The 20,002-nt window shown below is 40.2% G+C and overlaps 1 protein-coding gene across 6 annotated transcripts in view; it reads right to left on the bottom strand.

Moving 5' to 3' along the window:
* The window catches only part of LOC113569406 (NACHT, LRR and PYD domains-containing protein 3-like), a 429,360-nt gene that overhangs the window by 118,655 nt on the left and 290,703 nt on the right, over positions 1 to 20,002 (bottom strand). For 4 of the 6 annotated variants that reach the window (XM_081711249.1, XM_081711237.1, XM_081711239.1 and 1 more), the window contains one exon: positions 19,615 to 19,785. The exons of 1 other annotated variant lie outside the window; for it this stretch is intronic. In XM_081711249.1, the coding sequence (XP_081567375.1) occupies positions 19,615 to 19,785 (171 nt within the window). Of the gene's footprint in view, positions 1 to 4,770; positions 5,849 to 5,932; positions 5,980 to 11,431; positions 11,606 to 19,614; positions 19,786 to 20,002 lie in introns of those variants that run through there. One more of the 6 variants, XM_081711244.1, reaches the window with a different exon arrangement.

A 20,002-nucleotide genomic window follows, 5' to 3' on the forward strand; every position in this document is an offset into this window, starting at 1 on the left:
TGCCATTGCATACGTGCAGGAACAATGGAACTGCATTTAGTTAAAGTAAATGTTCAGAATGTTGTTAGGTTACTGTGTGTAGGGCTTGGAGTTGGGGCTCCAGGGGCTTTAGGTGGTAGGTCGTATTTCCTAGAATAACAAGAGATGTTTCCTTACCTCTTGCCTTCTTTTAACATGTTTTACAATAAACCCTCTTTGTGGGCACTGTCTTTGAGGACATGCCCTGCTGTAATATTTACAGTCTACATGTCTTTGAGGCATCTTGGGACTGTACATGTCCTGCTGTAATATTCACAGTCTACAGGTTTTCTTGCCTACACTTTATAAGATATAAGAATGCCCTGGTACCTCTGTCCGCTCGTGTAAAACTTTGCTGTAGCCATAACCAGTTGCTGTCATGTCACGAGCCTTACAATGGTGAAACCCAACCTGTGCCTAGAACTCACTGAGCTTCAGGTGCAACCTGCTTAACCTCCATCCTTTAAGAGGCCTGGAAGACAAGCATCAAGACTCCTTGTTGTAGCCCTACAGGTGGTGAAGTTTCTCTGGTTGTCTGAACACCAGAGTCCCTCATTGTCTTCATACGCCGACTGAAGATACACTTACCTGAACATTAGTTTTGCACTTATTAAAACGTATTAAAAAATAAAAAAGTTTTAATTGCATTTATGAAATATGCTATTGTGTTATGCACAACAAAGTCACTCTGGATAAGAGAGTCTGCTAAACACCTTAAATGTTAATGTAAATATGTATGTTACAATTTCAGAATTAATGGTGACCAATTCAGGAATTCAGAGGATATGCACCATTAGTTAATATATTATTAAAATTACAGCTTTACTAATCCTGGCTCCTAAGAGTCTTTGTGAACCTGTTAAAATAATTAAAAAGTGTAGTCATACAAATTATTTGTTAAACAGTAACAAACAGCAGCTGTAGTTTCTAAATTACTCGTCATATAGAAATTATCTGTAGCATTTTACAGCCGCTAAGGTGAAAACTATTCAATATACATGAATATCTATAAATGTCTGTAGGCCATTTATAAACGACACACTTTAAAGGAAACTTATCATTTTAAGTTGTCCGTTAAGAAATGTATAAATGACTTGGTAATAATTTATAAAATATGTTGGAGCCCCTTATCTAAAGTTGCAAAACATCTCAATATATAGACATTTACAAAGGTTGGTAAAAAATTACTATTGTAAGTATGAATTACTGGCTGTAACACATTTTTTATTTCCCTGCCTCCATAAAAGGACAGAGATAATAACACCATCTAAAGGATTTGACCAAAATGTACAAAAAAGACAAGAAAGGAGCAACAGTATTTTGTTCTGTATAGTACTAGGAACAAAAGTTAGTTACTGTTTAATCATCACTATTTGCTGTACATTTCAAAAGAGTACTACACCTTGAATTTCACTAATGTGACACTAATGAACAACCCTGAATTACATGACAATTCAGAATGACTATACATTAACATATTTATAACACATTTGAAATTGTATTTTAACTTTATTTGAACAGGTCTCACATAAACAGTAAAATACACACATTAAAAAAAGACTTAATGTCTTCAGACTAATGTGCTTGTTAATAAATATGCATAGTAGGACTTCTTTCCAAGATCATGAATGAATCGTCCTAGAGGGCCATTATGGTGTGTTTTTTTGCTAGCCATTCATACCATTCTATTACTGTCCAGTGATCCTTTAACAGCTCCTCTGTCCAGTTACTTCTAAACCTCCAAACAGTTTCCTTGTATGTTCTCCAGGCCCTCTCTATATGCTGGGTGTGAGCCCCTGTAGGAGCATCCATGTATGATATACTGTGGTTAACTGTGTAATGTCTGTAGCCAAGCTGAGACAGAGCCTGCTGGTAGACACGCCACTCACCACTGAGGATTGTGGATCCCCTCCTTACATGCTGAATGATAAGTGGCACTAGTTCCCTTCTGGACCTTCTCTGAACTAGGTGAAGAACTGGCTCTCTTTGTTTAGTGTGGACAGCATTTTCACCCAGCATCCCAGAGACCCACTGCCTCCTCCACAACGCCCGGCCATCCGCCCTCTTCCATACCGTGTAACATAAAAAGTAAAGCATTATTACATTAATTAAGAACTATTAACAAGATGAAAGAATTAAAGGTATGAAGCATGAAGACTTGTATGTCCATTATACATTATTAAGACTATACAAAATTCTATACCCACATAAAAGATGCACCTGCATTTCTTCTATGCCTGAAGTTACTCTCATCTATGACAGTGAACTGTCTGCATCCTCCTTTCCTTCTTCTGAGTTCTTCCATCGCCACCACACAAGCCTCTCTCACTTTCTTAGACATTTTTGACAAGAAACTTGAGAAAATTTGAAGGGACATAATAGTGCTAAATTTATTAAATAATTTAATAACTGTATTTAACACTTCCTTACTTAGATATTGAATGTACTCAGTAAAATTGTGAAGTTTATTCGTTAATTAAGTTAATTTGTTCATGTGAACTGTTCTGGTTATTTTGCTTCTTTTAATCAAACAATTGACTTGATTTGAATAAAACCAATTAACCTGCTTGTTACACATGGATGTTTGAGATTGCAACATTAAAATATTTTTACACTACAGAAAGTGTCTAGATGTGCTGAACAAAAATCTGTTTGATTACAGTTCAAATGGCCACTCAGTTCACACTTGTATAAAGTAAGACATATAAGCCGGTGTGTGTTAGCTGCTCCCACCTGTACACAGATGTCATCCCTTTGAAGAGACACTTCAGAACACTAAACACAGAGTTGTGTCTGATTGAGCTCCTCGTCTGCCTTCCCCTGAGCACAGCACGTTGACACCTCCTGTATGATAACAATAATATGTACCAGGATAGCGATCAGTACAGAGAGTCTAACAGTCTAGACCCAACGTTACATGTTCTGCCTATTTAACACTGTTAAATTACTATTCGATGTTAGAATGTGCCAAAGTCACAATGAAAAATGCTTGCAATTAATCTCTGCATTCTTTAAGGGACAACGTTATTTGATAAAGTCTACGTTAGCTAGAAAGTTTAATTTAAGATAAAGTTACAGTAAAACATTTAAGTAAACTCATTAGCCTACCATTCATAGCAGTCCCATCAGTTGCTGTTGTGTAGTTTCATTTTGTGGTGACAAAGATCGCATTTCATCTTTCTTTGTAGTACTTTCTTATTTTGCAGCCACTTTATTAATTTCAAATGTTTTCTTTTTGATTTCTTGCCCTCCATCAACTTCCTCAAATTCTTCGGCATTTTGGCCCAATTAAAACCGGATGCCTCCCCTTTACATTTGTTATACTGGAATTTATGGCATTCCAGATTATCATCGAGCTTTTAAACTTAACAATACAATGAATAATACATATAAATGTTTTTTTTTTATATTGTGCATGCTTATATTCAGCAGACACATTAATATTTTCTGGACAAACAGCTCTTTGTGAATTTCATATAAACCATCAACAGTAAATGTGGAGCGTTCGTGGACGTTGGAGTTCATTCAGGTCTGCGCATCTAATGAGGAGACGCCGGTACAGGTGTGTTTGGAGTCGGATGACAGTGGAGATCAGCACAGCACCTGACGCTCGTCCTCACAGTACACAAAGAAGAAGAGAGTTCACAGTTCAGAGAGAAAACCAGGGCAAAAATCATCAAAAAACAAAACAAAACAGCCAAGACACTGGAGAGAAATACAGATGGAGAGGCTGGAACAGGTCAATGCTGTACTGTACTGTAGCTACAGTGCAGCTAAACTAGCGTTAGCTAGAAATCAACATTAGCAGATGTGTTTTCAGTAGTTTTCTTGAATACTAACATTAGTGGGTTATGCTTGAACAACGCCATGGTAGTTCACCGTCTTTATGACCTTTAGTACATTTTATTCAGTATGAGTGGAATCTGAACACATCCGCTTTGTTAGATTACTCTGAAAGAAAGCTGTCGTACGTTAGCCAACTAGCTAGTAAACTAGCGCGACTGGAAAAGGTGCCGAACACCAGCTGACTGTCTCCGGATTACAGTGGAGATCAGCACAGCCGGTTTCTCCTGTTGTCTGAAGTTTAGCCCTTCGATCCGTTTTCGGTAGGTTTTACGCTCTGGTTCTTTACCTGGCTTTTATTCCCCGTCTACGTACGTCAAGAATGTAAAAGATTTAATGGGCGAAATTAGGCACAAACGACCGACCGACCGAGCTAGCTCGCTAAATCGGTCGCTCGTCTCGGTCATTTATGTGTAAAATACAGAGTGTCTGACTATCTGGCTAGATGACATTAAAATGGCTGATTAAACACACCCAGTTAGCTTGCATGCGCGTCCGAAGTGGTGCTTCACAACTCGAGATCAACCGTATTGCACACACACACACACACACATACATAGCATATGTGCGTCTCAAACACAAGAGTCCATATGAACACACTGTGGTGGAGAGTAACTATCATAATACATTTCACTCATACTGTGTACAACATCTGTATCTGTATCACTCCAACACTTAGAAAACAGAATGAAAAACCTTTCAGTTTCCAAAGATTTCCACCTTTAATGTGTAGATTTGTACAGAGTTTAACACAGTGAGGTTATGATTCCACAGCATGTGAAACTTGTAGAACAGTATTTATGTATATTTATGTACAGAAATCAACTGCATCTCAGTCCTTTATTGGAGCATCATTTATTGTGTGTGAGTGTGAGAGAGAGTGTGTGTGAGAGAGTATGAGGTTTAGTGTGTGTGTGTGTGTGTGTGTGTGTGTGAAAGAGTGAGAGGTATAGAGTGTATGACAGATGTGTAGCATGTATGTGTGAAAGAAGTAAAGTGTGTGAGAGGTGTGTGTGTATGTGTGTGAGAGAAAGATACAAGTGTATTTTGTGGTATTTTGTGTGTGTGTATGTGTGTGTGTGTGTGTGAGAGAGAGAAAGGTGTGTGTGTGTGTTTGAGTGTTGTGTGCGCATACGTTTGTGGAAGAGACTTGTAGTGTGTGTGTATGTGTGAGAGAGATAGAGGTGTGGTGTGTGTGTGTGTGTGTGTGTGTGCATACGTTTGTGTAAGAGACTTGTAGTGTGTGTGTGTGTGTGTGTGTGTGTGTGTGTGTGTAAGAGAGAGAGGAAAGAAATAAAAAAATGAAAGACTGCAGTTTTTCATTTACCATCATCTGTGTGTGTGTGTGTGTGTATTTTATACTCAGCAGGCATGTGTGTATTATGATGTTCACCAGTTGTGTGTTTGCCTGCAGACTCAGGTGTTCCTCCAGGACACAGGAGGCTATTCTAGCTCACACACACACACACTGAGGAGTCAGAACCCCAAACCCCAAACCCTGCATAGAGGGGCTCAGTGAATGTGGAGTGGAGTGTGTGTAAGTGTGTGAGTGTGTGAGAGGAGACGCTGTAGAAGGACAGAGTGCCGGCGGGCCAGTCCAGATACACTCCTACTCTGTTGGAGCTGGAGGGGGGGGCAGAGATGGCAGTTTTCTTATTATTGTGCCAGACAGAGTAACTGTTATCAGAGCAGTTCAGACTCCAGGACTTTACATTCCATCCAAACCAACAGTCACCACTGTGTCCTTTCCTCCTGATTCCTTTATATGTCACTGATATATCAGCCCCTCCCCCACTCCACTCAACCTCCCAGTAACAGAGTCCAGTCAGACTCTCTCTACACAGAACCTGATGACAGACATCAAATCTCTCTGGATGATCAGGATACGACTGCTGCTGCTCCTCCACACGCGTCACCTTTCTGTTCCCCTCAGACAGAGAGAGACGTGTGTGTGCTGTGTTTGGGTCCAGTGTGAGATCACACACATCTGCACACAAGAAGACACATTATAGGAGAGATCACAAATACTGTGTGTGTGTGTGTGTGTGTGTACATTACATTTACTTCTTACATTTTCTTAGTCCTGGTTTGATTCTGATCTCCCCTGCATGCTCCATCCTAAAGAACACACACACACACACACACACACACACACACACACACAGATAATAGTTCTCTCTCTCTCTCTCTCTCTCTCTCACACACAGATAATAGTTCTGTCTCTCCATCGCTCTCACACACAGATAATAGTTCTCTCTCTCTCTCTCTCTCTCTCTCTCTCATACACACACAGATAGTGGTTCTGTCTGTCTCTCTCTCACACACACACAGATAATAGTTCTCTCTCTGTCTCACACACAGATAATAGTTTTGTCTCTCTCTCTGTCTCACACACACAGATAATAGTTCTGTCGCTCTCTCTCTTACACAGATAATAGTTCTGTCTATCTCTCTCTCTCTCTCTCCCTCTGTCTCACAGACAGAGATAATAGTTCTGTGTCTTTCTCTCTCACACACACAGTGGTTCTGTTTCTCTCTCTCTCCGTCTCTCACACAAATAATAGTTCTGTCTCTCTGTCTCACACACAGATAATAGTTCTGTCTCTCTCTTTGTCACACATAATAGTTCTGTCTGTCTGTCTCTCTCTCTCGCTCTCTCTCCGTCTCTCACAAAAATAATAGTTCTGTCTCTCTCTGTCTCACACACACAGATAATAGTTCTGTCTCTCTCTTTCTCACACACATAACAGTTCTGTCTCTTTCTGTCACACAGATAATAGTTCTGTCTGTCTGTCTCTCTCTCTCTGTCTCTCACAGATAATAGTTCTGGCTCTCTCACACACACAGATAGTGCTTCTGTCTCTTTCTCTCTTGGTCTCATAGAGATAATAGTTCTGTCTCTCTCTCTCTCACACACAGATAATAGTTCTCTCTCTCACATATAGTGGTTCTGTCTCTCTGTCTCACAGACAGATAATAGTTCTGTCGCTCTCTCTCTCTCACACAGATAATAGTTCTCTCTCTCTCTCTCTCTCTCTCTCTCTCTTTCACATACACACAATAGTTCTGTCTCTCTCTCCCTCTGTCTCACAGACAGAGATAATAGTTCTGTGTCTTTCTCACACACACAGATAGTGGTTCTGTCTCTCTCTCTCTCTCTGTCTCACACACACAGATAATAGTTCTGTCTCTCTCACACATAATAGTTCTGTCTCTCTCTTTCTCACACACACAACAGTTCTGTCTCTCTCTGTCACACACAGATAATAGTTCTGTCTTTCTCTTTCTCTTTCACACACAGATAATAGTTCTCTCTCTCTCTCTCACACACACATAGTGGTTCTGTCTCTCTGTCTCACACAGATAATAGTTCTGTCTCTCTCACACACACACACAGATAATAGTTCTGTCTCTCTCTCTGTCTCACACACAGATAATAGTTCTGTCTCTCACACACAGATAATAGTTCTGTCTCTCTCTCTCTCTCACAGATAATAGTTCTGGCTCTCTCTCACACACACACACACACACAGATAGTGCTTCTGTCTCTTTCTCGGTCTCATACAGATAATAGTTCTTTCTCTCTCTTTCTCTTTCACACAGATAATAGTTCTCTCTCTCTCACACACATAGTGGTTCTGTCTCACAGACAGATAATAGATCTTTCTCTCTGTCTCACAGACAGATAATCGTTCTCTCTCTCACACACAGTGGTTCTGTCTCTCTCTCTGTCTCACAGACAGATAATCGTTCTCTCTCTCTGTCTCACACACACAGATAATAGTTCTGTCTCTCTCACACACACAGATAATAGTTTTGTCTCTCACACACACACAGATAATAGTTCTGTCTCTCTCTCTGTCTCACACACAGATAATAGTTCTGTCTTTCTCTCTCACACAGATAATAGTTGTCTCTCTCTCTCACACACAGATAATAGTTCTGTCTCTCTCTCTGTCTCACACACAGATAATAGTTCTGTCTGTCTGTCTCTCTCTCTCTCTCACAGATAATAGTTCTGTCTCTCTCTCTCTCTCACAGATAATAGTTCTGGCTCTCTCTCTCACACACACACAGATAGTGCTTCTGTCTCTTTCTCGGTCTCATACAGATAATAGTTCTTTCTCTCTCTTTCTCTTTCACACAGATAATAGTTCTCTCTCTCACACACACATAGTGGTTCTGTCTCACAGACAGATAATAGATCTTTCTCTCTGTCTCACAGACAGATAATCGTTCTCTCTCTCACACACATAGTGGTTCTGTCTCTCTCTCTGTCTCACACAGATAATCATTCTCTCTCTCTGTCTCACACACACAGATAATAGTTCTGTCTCTCTCACACACACAGATAATAGTTTTGTCTCTCACACACACAGATAATAGTTCTGTCTCTCTCTCTGTCTCACACACAGATAATAGTTCTGTCTCTCTCACACAGATAATAGTTGTCTCTCTCTATCTCACACACAGATAATAGTTCTGTCTCTCTCTCTGTCTCACACACAGATAATAGTTCTGTCTGTCTGTCTGTCTCTCTCTCTCTCTCTCTCTCTCACAGATAATAGTTCTGGCTCTCGCTCTCTCTCTCTCTCTCACACACACACACACACACACACACATATAGTGCTTCTGTCTCTTTCTCTCTCGGTCTCATACAGATAATAGTTCTTTCTCTCTCACACACAGATAATAGTTCTCTCTCTCTCACACACATAGTGGTTCTGTCTCTCTCTCTGTCTCACAGACAGATAATAGATCTTTCTCTCTGTCTCACAGACAATCGTTCTCTCTCTCTGTCTCACACACACAGATAATAGTTTTGTCTCTCACACACACAATAGTTCTGTCTCTCTCTCTGTCTCACACACAGATAATAGTTCTGTCTCTCTGTCTCACACATAGATAATAGTTCTGTCTCTCTCTCTCTCTCTGTCTCACACAGATAATAGTTCTGTCTCTCTCACACAGATAATAGTTCTGTCTCTCTCTCTCTCACACACAGATAATAGTTCTCTCTCTCTCTCTCTCTCTCTCTCTCTCTCTCTCTCTCTCTCTCTCTCTCTCTCTCTCACACACACACACACAGGCATACATTTCTCTCTATCTGAAACAAAGATCTACAGAGCCTTTTCCTACAAATCTCCCACATTATGGAATAACCTTACTGTAAATGTTTGAGATTTTCAAGATTTAAGGCTGCAAACATATCTACTTATTATTAACTACTTCCCATCTTAGGTAAAGGTGTAGATCTGGGGGTTCATGGGCATTGAGAGTTCTCGTAAACTGGGATGTGATGATGCTGTCACTTCACCTCTCTTTTGTCTCTCTAGTTTGTTGGCTGAGAGCGGCGGAGTGTTGATCATGCCTGTGCTTCCTTTTAACTGTGCTGCCATAACTACATCTGCCAGAGTCCATCTTTGCACATCATAGTTCCCTAATTTACATACCCTCTACCTGGACATGTCTAATAATCTAGTCTCTCTGTCTGCTGAGGTTCACCAGCCCCTGATGTCGTGATGTTACTTTCTCAGCTGCCATGGCTCCTCCCACCAACCCCTAATGCCCCCTGCTGTAGCCCACCACACCTCCACCCCACACAGCTACTTCTCCACTGCCCTTCATGGACGATCTCATACAGGAAGAGCTTTGGTCATGTGCACACCGTCGGGACCAGACTAGGACTTCTAGAAAACCACACTAGACATGAATTGCTTATTGTTCCATTTTTCTTTATTTATTTTTCTCCATCTCACTACTTATTCTGCTCCTTATGGTCTATATTCTTACTACTGTAATGTCCATTATTGGCCAGAGGACCCCCCACCAGTTTACAGAGCGTCAGAACCAGTGCACTGAGGACACTGTCAGCACTGACATCCACACGGGTCTCACACATCTGGAGGACATGGACAGTTATGTTCCAGTACTGTTACAGCTCAGCATTCAACAGTCACCCCAACCAAACTGACAAACACTCCTCACCATTGGACTCACACCCTCCTTCTGTAAATGGGGGCTGAACTTTCTAACAGACAGAATCAGTCAGTCAGAACTGGCAGTGTACATCCAGCACAAGGACTGAGAACACTGGGACCCCCAGGACTGTGTGGCCGCCCAGTATAACACCAGCATCATCAAACTGGTTTGACTGATCACTGGATGAGACAGCATACAGGAGGGAGTTGACAGACATGGTGACATGGTGTCATGACAACAATCTCTCCATGAATGCAGACAAGACCAAGAAGATGATTATTGACCCAAGGAGGAAGGAGAAGCAGCAGCAGACACCACTACAGACAGGAGAGATGGAGGTGGAGAGGGTGAACTCCTTCAACCTCCTGGAGTTCACATCAGTGAGGACCTCACCTGGTCCTACAACACACATCGCATCAGTGAGGACCTCACCTGCACCTACAACACACAGCACATTAGTGAAGACCTCACCTGGTCCTACAACACACACCACATCAGTGAGGACCTCACCTGGACCTACAACACACACACCCCACATCAGTGAGGACCTCACCTGGACCTACAACACACACAACATCAGTGAGGACCTCACCTGGACCCACAACACATACACCACATCAGTGAGGACCTCACCTGGACCTACAACACACACACACATCACATCAGTGAGGACCTCACCTGATCTTACAACACACACACACACACACACACACACACACACACACACACACCACATCAGTGAGGACCTCACCTAGACCTACAACACACACCCCACATCAGTGAGGACCTCACCTGGACCTACAACAAACACCACATCATAAAGAAATCCCAACAGTATCTGCTGTGTCCTCTGTTTATGTACGATACACAGCATGATCTGCAGGTTAACACTCTCCTGACATCAGAACTCTGAAAATGTTCAGCTCTTGTTCACAGTTTTATTGACATCAGGAGGAAACGTGAAACTGAATCACATGAAAGACAATCAGCAACACACCGGCCACAACACGTACCAATATACACAACAAACAATGCACCAAACTTCACAGAGAATAAATTATCCACCAAATAATGATCTGTGATTACAAATAACAATACAATAAACTACACACAACGACGATGTTTTCAAAAGGTATGAGATGTATGCAGACGCAACTGCATTAGCACGGATATAATAACTATAATAACTAGAACTCTTGGAGTTGTTCTCTCTCACTCTACGATCGCTACACACATGAACTGACTCACTGCTACTGACACCCTGTGGTTCTTAAATTAATTACAACTAACCTCAAAAAATGGAACAAAGTTTATAAACTCCTGACAGAACAGCATCTGTACTTCCTGAGGAGGCTGAGGAAATGTAGCATGTCAACTAAAACTCAGCAGTTCCTACAGGAGAATGATGGAGAGTGAACTCACCAGCCACCACAGTATGATTTGGGAACTGCACTACTCAGGAATGGAAGACTCAGTTTTCATTATTTTCTCATTCTCACTCTTTCAGAAACACACACACACACACACATATACATGTAAGCACACACAAACAAACCCACATACACATGCACACACTAACGTTCCATACCTGAGAGTGTCCAGTCTGCAGTTGGGATCCTCCAGTCTAGCAGAGAGCAGCTTCACTCCTGACTCTTCTGGGTGGTTGTACGTCAGGTCCAGTTCTTTCAGGTGGGAGGGGTTTGACCTCAGAGCTGAAGCCAGAGAAGAACAGCCTTCCCCTGTGACCAAACAACCAGACAGTCTGCGGAAAGGAGAGAAACAGGTATAGAGACAGAGAGTGAGATGCATTTTCAGACCAGCCTGCGTGGGGCAGCTAGAGAGGCTGGTAACTGTAGTTGGAGGTTCCTCCACTCTCATCTCCAAGATGGCGTCCTCCATGGCGGATGGCTTTTTTCACTCTTCTCCAGATCGCTGCTGTCTGTTTATTTTAGCTCTTATTTTTATTCAGCCCTTCAGAACTCTAGTGCACTATTAACCTACATCAGAAGAACCCTAAAGCTGGACTTACACTGTGTGATTTCAGTGGTCTTATAAGACTGTTACATGTCAGACTGTATGAGATGATGCCAGTAAAATCTTGGCAGAATTCTACATCTGGCTCTGATACCAGGAGTAATAACACTGTCACATTTCTGGACCTGTGAATCAGAGAAAGCTGTTTAATAACATTTTTAATATAGAGACAGGACCAATGATAATGCAGAGATAAAGTCAAAGAATCCAAAGCGATGCATACTTATATATGTGTGTTGGGGGGGTTGTTTATGCCATTAAAACAGGTATAAACAACAGTCCTTTGATCTAGGAGTCTTTTCTTTAGCAAGAAGATGATTCCTGCTCTATTAGTAGAGAAATTGAATTCTAGCACAAAGATGTAGCCAAATTATTATTCCCAGTGAATTTCACTAGAAAGCTCATCTTATTTTTAGATACAAGAAGAATATTTATTGACTATAACAAATCTCTCCTGAGTAACTCCAGTTTACAGTGTGAACTCTTCAGTCCAGCAGAGAGCTCCTCCACTCCTGAATTGTTCAGGTCATTGTTACTAAGGTCCAGTTCCCTCAGGAGGGAGTTTGGCAGTTGCAAATCTGATGCCAGATTTTCACAAGTGTTTTCCCCAAGACTACAGGTAGCTAGACTGCAAGTAGACACAACAGACATTACAATATATCCTACAGTAGATACAACAGATATCACAATATACCATATAGTAGATACAACAGACATTACAATATACTCTACAGTAGATACAACAGACATTACAATATAGTCTACAGTAGATACAACAAATATTACAACATACTCTACAGTAGATACAACAGATGTTACAACATACTCCATAGTATATAGTATAGTGGAATTGTTTTGCATTATGGGAAATTTCTGAGATATAGATATCCAAAATTAGCATATTGTAAATGAGTACATGAATTCACTTAATGGTAGTATGACTTTAATATGGGATTATTAAACTTCCGTGTGCTGTCCAGACAGCAGAGTCCCTTGCAGTCTTCAAACGCTGACTGAAGACCCATCTGTTTGTGGAATATTTAAATGACCACTGATCCTGCTCCTATGTTGACTAACTGAAACTCTAGTACTTATTGCAGGGTGTTGTTTACTACTCTGATGTTGACTGCTCCTATGTTGACCAACTCTAATACTTATTGTTTATTACTCTGATGTTGACTGCTCCTGTGTTGACTAACTGTAGTACTTATTGTTTATTGCACTGATTGTCTGTTATAGAGCTTTTATGTATTTTGCACTTCTAGGCATTAGCACTGATCCCTGTATTTCAACAGTATTCTAGTTCATTGGTATCTTGCACTCTAACCTACTTTACTGGCTAGGATCTGTTCTATGAGAAAATGACAAAGCACCTTTCTAAGTCACTCTGGACAAGAGCGTTTGCCAAATGGCGTAAACTTAAATGTACACTTATGTGGTCATGGAACTGTCTTGGCTTCATGGGACATTTCAGAGAAATAAATATCCAAAATCAACCTGAATGAAATGAGTACATGAATTCACCTAAATGTATGATTTTAATAGGGGTTTATGAAAAAATACAGTGAAATTTGTCCAAACTTACTGTGCTGATAGCCAGGGTACACTACTCATATGTGGTAAGTGGACATGTTCTGGCATTATGAGAAATAACTGAGAAACAAATATCCATATTCAGCCTTTTCCGAAATGAATACAAATTCGCCTGAAAGGTAGTACGAATTTAATATGGCTTTTTGAAAAAATAGTAGTGAAATCTGTCCAAACTTACTCTGCTAATAGCCAAGGGCTCATACTCTAATGTGGTAGTATAACTTTCTTGGCATTATGGGAAATTCCTGAGAAATACATATCCAAATTCAGTTTAAACAAAATTAGTGCATTATTTCGCCTAAAGGTAGTTTGACTTTAATATGGATTTATGAAGACATTGTACAGTGAAATGTGTCCAAACTTACTCTGCTAATAGTCAAGGGCTCCTACTCACATGTGGTAGTGGAACTGTTTTTACATTATGTTAAAATTCAGAAAAATATGTAATCATACTTTCTCTGAATTAAATGGGAATGAAAACATCATTACAAATAGAAAGACTTCAATATAGATTTATTAAAAACTGGTGCAGTAGAATCTTTTCAAACTTGATCTGGTGATATCCAAGGGCCACCACTTAATTGGCAGTGGAATATTTCAGCCCCGGAGTTCCCCTGCCCTGCACATTTGCCACATTTCACTAGTGATAACCCCTGTTTCAGCTGGCAGTCAAGCTCTAGAATAAACTTCTGAGAAGCATGATGTAGAAAAAGCAGTTTCCACAATGCTTATTAAGCTGTGTAAATATATTACCAATTGTGTTTAATCTAATCATGCAATTAAACTAGTTCAATCAAGTAAACTGTATTTTGTAATTTTAAATGTAGTAAAAGGGCATGTACATCAAAGCTCTTAAAAATACTTACGTTTGTTTCTCTTTGCTTAGGGAGCGTTAGATTGCGGTGAGCAGCGAAATACCGTAAAATCGCGAATACAGGCGCATATAATTTTAAAAGCGCGAATGACTTGACCGTGGTTGTAGCCTAGTGAACACCTGTAACCTAGTAACCACGTTTAAATGTGTTTAAACTGATGTAGGGGACCTGACTGATTAATACACAGCTGTACTTCATGAACACCAGATGTTATAAATCACATCCCCGTCAAATCTCTCGTCACACCCTCACCATCCTCCCTCCTGCTCTCAACTACGTGAAGATCCAACCGCATTTCTCCAAAAGACTTTAGCTTGATTGTTGCAACGACAAGACTTCCAATCTTGTGTATTGACGGTTTGGTCAAATTGTTGAGACTGTTACCTGATTAGATATCTGTGCTGAACAGTAAACACACCAAACAAATCAACAGTTAGATTTTCTTTGTTAACATTACCTAGTTAGCTGTTAGCCATGAATGACGATCAGAGATTGAGTGAAAAACTCATACAGGCTTTGTCTGTCTGTCTTATTCCATCTACTTTTACTTTTTGTCTGTCCCTTTCAGGTATTTTCCTTTTCTCTTGGAAATCACCATAGCAGCAAATATCCTCCAATTCCAGTTTGTGAGATTTTCTGTCATTTTCATGATCCACTACAGTTCCTTTCACCTCAGTAAGTTAAAACAGCTCCCCTGATGCTATTGGCCACTGTAATGACGTCATTCAATAGTCTGCTGGCACGGCCCGTCCTACCACATATGTGATTGGATAAAATTACTGTCACTCATATTTCTGTTACTGCTGGATACAAGTGCTTCTTGGATATTCATGTTATTACTACCTTTATTTTTTTCAAATGGTAAAATTTTAAGAATTTGTGGTGTTTTTATTGTACGTTTTGACATTTTTAATACGTCAACATAGACACAAGGGCAACAATCACAAGGTTATTACTGTATTTCTAGACCAAACTGTTTTCTGCTGTTTCGTGTGCTCCCAGTTTTAGTTGAGAAAATATTAGGAACATTATCTTCACTACATATAATGGTGTTATACTGTTTCTGACCATTCTGGTGCCCTACACACACCCTGCTGCTACCACACTACAGTTACAGTGAAACTACAAACACTCCATAACTGCAGCCTGATAAGATTTAATAGACAGACTGAATACAGGGATGCTAATAGAACACAGATTTGTACCTTCAGTTTCCAGAGTTGGCTCTGTCCTAGTACAATTCCCCCAGGTCATTGTGCCACTGTTGGGTAGTGTAGTCTATTGTGTGTCTGTGTGTATCAACATAAAATATCGTGGGTGTAGATTACTGTACATTCACTGAGTGGATTTGAGCTTGTTAAATCTACTACTGTATTTTCTTTTCTCTCCTCTGGTTTATGTTTAATGAACACAAGTTTGGGGTGGAGTAAGTGTTGGGTTTGGGTTTTATTGTGGCTTATAGTCCCCATAGAGTCAGATGGCATGTCTGTAGATCTCTATCACTTTTTAGTAATAGTGGTTTGTGCTCAGAATAAAGTGTCTGTTGTGGTCTCTCCCCCTACACTGGCACATAACAGAGATGTATAAAGGTTGGCATCTCTCTCTAATCATCTGCAGCTGAAATAACCAGCAGCTGAAGATGGCTGCCTCCAACACTCCTTTACCATTTATCAAACACCTTTACTGATGATTTTCTTCATAATTTGTGAAAGATGGCCATGTTACTATAATGTGTGGGATGTAGCCTGGACACATATTAATGTGTAACATATTAAAACTGTTGCATGACCATTGTATTAGAGTGTTGCTAAGAACAATGCATTAAATAAAAGATTTTTACACATTTTTCCTTTTTTTGTTTTTTAACAGAACAGTGCCTTGAATCTGCCACTATTTGTATTTTATATAATTTCCCTGCAAAACACCTTCCCTCTTGTTTCTGAACTTCTGAGCCCTCCAGACATCTTGTGGTTTTAAGTCTTTTCTGTGGTCAGTGTTTGTTCTCCTGTATGGAGGAAGCACAAAGACGAGGAGCACATTCTATCAGTGAGGGTCCAGTGAGGAGCACATTCTATCAGTGGTGGTCACAGACAGATAATAGTTCTCTTTCTCTCTCTCTCTCTCTCTCTCTCTCTCTCTCTCTCTCTCTCTCTCTCTCTCTCTCTCTCTCACACACACTCACACACACACACTCACACACACACACACACACGTTTCAATTGAGGTGAAGCATTATAAACAGTAAATGAAACATACTTGTCTCAATCTGTATTATAAATAAGATTTCAAACAGTAGTTATATTTGTCCTGAACTAAACAGTGTGAGCTCTGGTTTACTGGCTGGCAAATAATTTTAGCACCAAATGTCCAGTTGAGGCCTGCAGAACATATTTATTGGAGGGACAGATGGGACCAGTGAACATCTTGTGGTGACACATTAAAATGGCCTTACAGCACAGAGGAATTTCAGGGTACACAAGTTAATATAGTGGTAAAACCACGATTATAGTGTATAATAAACTACATACTGTTTAATTCCTTATCAGATTATGACATTCAGGTCATGAGGTCAGTCAGGGAATCATTAATTAACCCATAAGATTACAATTTGAATGAATCATCACCAATAAATCAAGGGTGTGAGTTACATAAACATAAATATTATTACCTGAGAAAGGTTTCATTTCTGTCCAGCAATTAATATTTTGTCATTTATAAGCATCTTCCATTCTTTGATTCATCCCCTCGAAAAAGGTTGCATTTCAAGATTCCAAAAATTCTACTTGTGGTTATAATTCTATGTGTGGTTATATTTCTACATGTAGTTATATTGCTACATTTGGTTATAATTCTACAAGTGATTATAATTCTACATGTGGTTATATTTCTATGTGTACCTGAATTATGTAGTATCAAATGGTGAATTATGGGTGCAGAAATATCTGATCTAAAGTTCTGATGTAATTACAAAACACCACATATGCTATGCACCACACACACACACACACACACACACACACACACACACACACACACACACACACACACATACACACACACATACACACACAATATCGCTACTTCACACAACTAATTTATTCACTAAAATCAACCATTTACATTAACACACAAAAAAACAACAACTAAACAAGTCAGCAGAGCTGTGGGGCTACAGTGAGAGTGGACACAGCTGACACTATAGCAGACCTGTGGGGCTACAGTGAGAGTGGACACAGCTGACACTACAGCAGACCTGTGGGGCTACAGTGAGAGTGGACACAGCTGACACTACAGCAGAGCTGTGGGGCTACAGTGAGAGTGGACACAGCTGACACTACAGCAGACCTGTGGAGCTACAGTGAGTGTGGACACAGCTGACACTACAGCAGACCTGTGGGGCTACAGTGAGAGTGTATACAGCTGACACTACAGCAGACCTGTGGAGCTACAGTGAGAGTGGACACAGCTGACACTACAGCAGACCTGTGGGGCTACAGTGAGAGTGTATACAGCTGACACTACAGCAGACCTGTGGAGCTACAGTGAGAGTGGACACAGCTGACACTACAGCAGACCTGTGGGGCTACAGTGAGAGTGGATACAGCTGACACTACAGCAGAGCTGTGGGGCTACAGTGAGAGTGGACACAGCTGACACTACAGCAGACCTGTGGGGCTACAGTGAGAGTGGACACAGCTGGCTCCTCTGTCTCTGTCTGCTGTGTCCACTCTCTTCCATGTCCTCCTCCTGGATACTTTCACCATCAAGTTCTTCTGTCTTTTCTCTCTCCTGCTGTCTTCTTACTAAAGAAGGTTGCCATGGCAATAGCATTACTCTTTCTCTTCATCCTGGTTATTTTCTGTCTCTCTATACTAACTGTAAACGAACAAGCAGAAGTTTTTTATATTCTAGCCAGTTCCTTAGATTTAAGGAAGCTAACATTAGCCTCATTAGCTTTGTTAAAAGACATCAGGCACCCAGCATGCCACACACACACACACACACACACACACACACACACACACACACACACACACACACACACACATACACACACACTTCACTCCTTCTCTGCTCCTAATCTCCTGATTACTGATTACTGTGTCTTGTGTGTCTTTCTTTCTCTCTTGTAATTAAGTCCACAGGTTCACTCGTCCAGTGCTGAACATTGTTCCTCACTACTCACTGACAGAGTTTACTGTCAGCTGTCAGCTCAGTTTCTCTCTCTGCTGACTCAACGTCTTCTACCATCACTGTTTTTATTTTTGTTTGATGTCTTTGGCTTGATGAAAAAATTAGCAGCCAACATTCACTCCTAAGTCAAGCTAATATGATGTTAGCGTGAGGTATCTAGGAGTAGTAACCAACAAATATACTGTAACTTGGCAAGCTTAAGGTTACTAATATTAGCCAGCTACATGTTTCATAAAAACACCTGTGGAGAGAGATCACAGATTTATCTTAAGGAATAACCAATAAACTTTTCAGTTCTATTGAATGAATATTAACTTGTTGCGTTCTTTCCTCCAGCATGGCTGTCAGTTCAGCTCATCTCAACATGTGTTGAACACACCGTGTAGATCATAATGAGAACAGGGTCTCCCACCCAAAAACACAAGGGAATCATGTGTGCTTGTAAAAGTGTCCTGTAATGTGTCCAAAACCTCAATGGTTCAGCTCTAAAATTTTTAATTAAGATTTTATGGGCTTTTATTTGCAGAGAGATTAGAATGACTGATGTTTACAGTGTTTCCATACATAAACTAGTTAAAATCACTCAGTGAAAATCTTACATTAGAACACTTCATTTTAAAACACTGTTGTTGGAGTTTCAGAATATATTCATCCTGTAAGACATTTTGCAAAATTTCTCCTCTCAGGTGACCAAAAATGCAGCTTGTGGACAAAATGCCAAAGCGCCTAGTTGAAGCAGCATTGTAATAAATACACCTGTACATGTGGACAAGGACTCATCTGTGTCTTCTCTTTACAATGTTATATTTCAATTCTAGACTTGAATATCTGCCCATGCATCACAAATGTAACTCTTTGTCTCCACAGTGTGGTCATTTAAAGAAATGCAGCGAAGTTTCAACAGAAAACTATATTTAGAAATATTTGAAGAAGAGAACTTTATAATATAAAAGTGTAAATTTCCTTGCATTGCTTTACCTGGCAATGTTTGTTTAATACTGTACTATAAGGGAGTTGACACTGACCTTTTAAAATGCCTCTTTATTTACATTCAAAAATAGTCACAGAAACTCACCTGAGAATCTCCAGTTTACAGTGTGAACTCTTCAGTCCAGCACAGAGCTGCTCCACTCCTGAATTCTGCAGGTAATTATTATTCATCTCCAGCTCTCTCAGTGAGTTTTCTGTTTGTAGAACTGATGTGAGGGATTTGCAAGACTCTTCTGTGAGACCACAGCCAGATAGTCTGTAAATGAGTAAATACAGTAAATAATGTAGTTCAGTGAGAGGATGATGAATTAAAAGAGCTGAACTGCTAATAAAAATTTTAAGAAGAGCTTGAAAGGTCTGGAACACACTGATACATTTTCAGCCTTTTAATTTTACAAACACAGCAACATTTCAACACTACTGTGTCTTCATCAAAGACAAAATAGACAAAGACATGACAAATAACATTCATT

Source organism: Electrophorus electricus, chromosome 1 (assembly GCF_041902795.1).
Source record: "Electrophorus electricus isolate QZ-2024a chromosome 1, ASM4190279v1, whole genome shotgun sequence".
Taxonomy (NCBI): Eukaryota; Metazoa; Chordata; class Actinopteri; order Gymnotiformes; family Gymnotidae; genus Electrophorus; species Electrophorus electricus.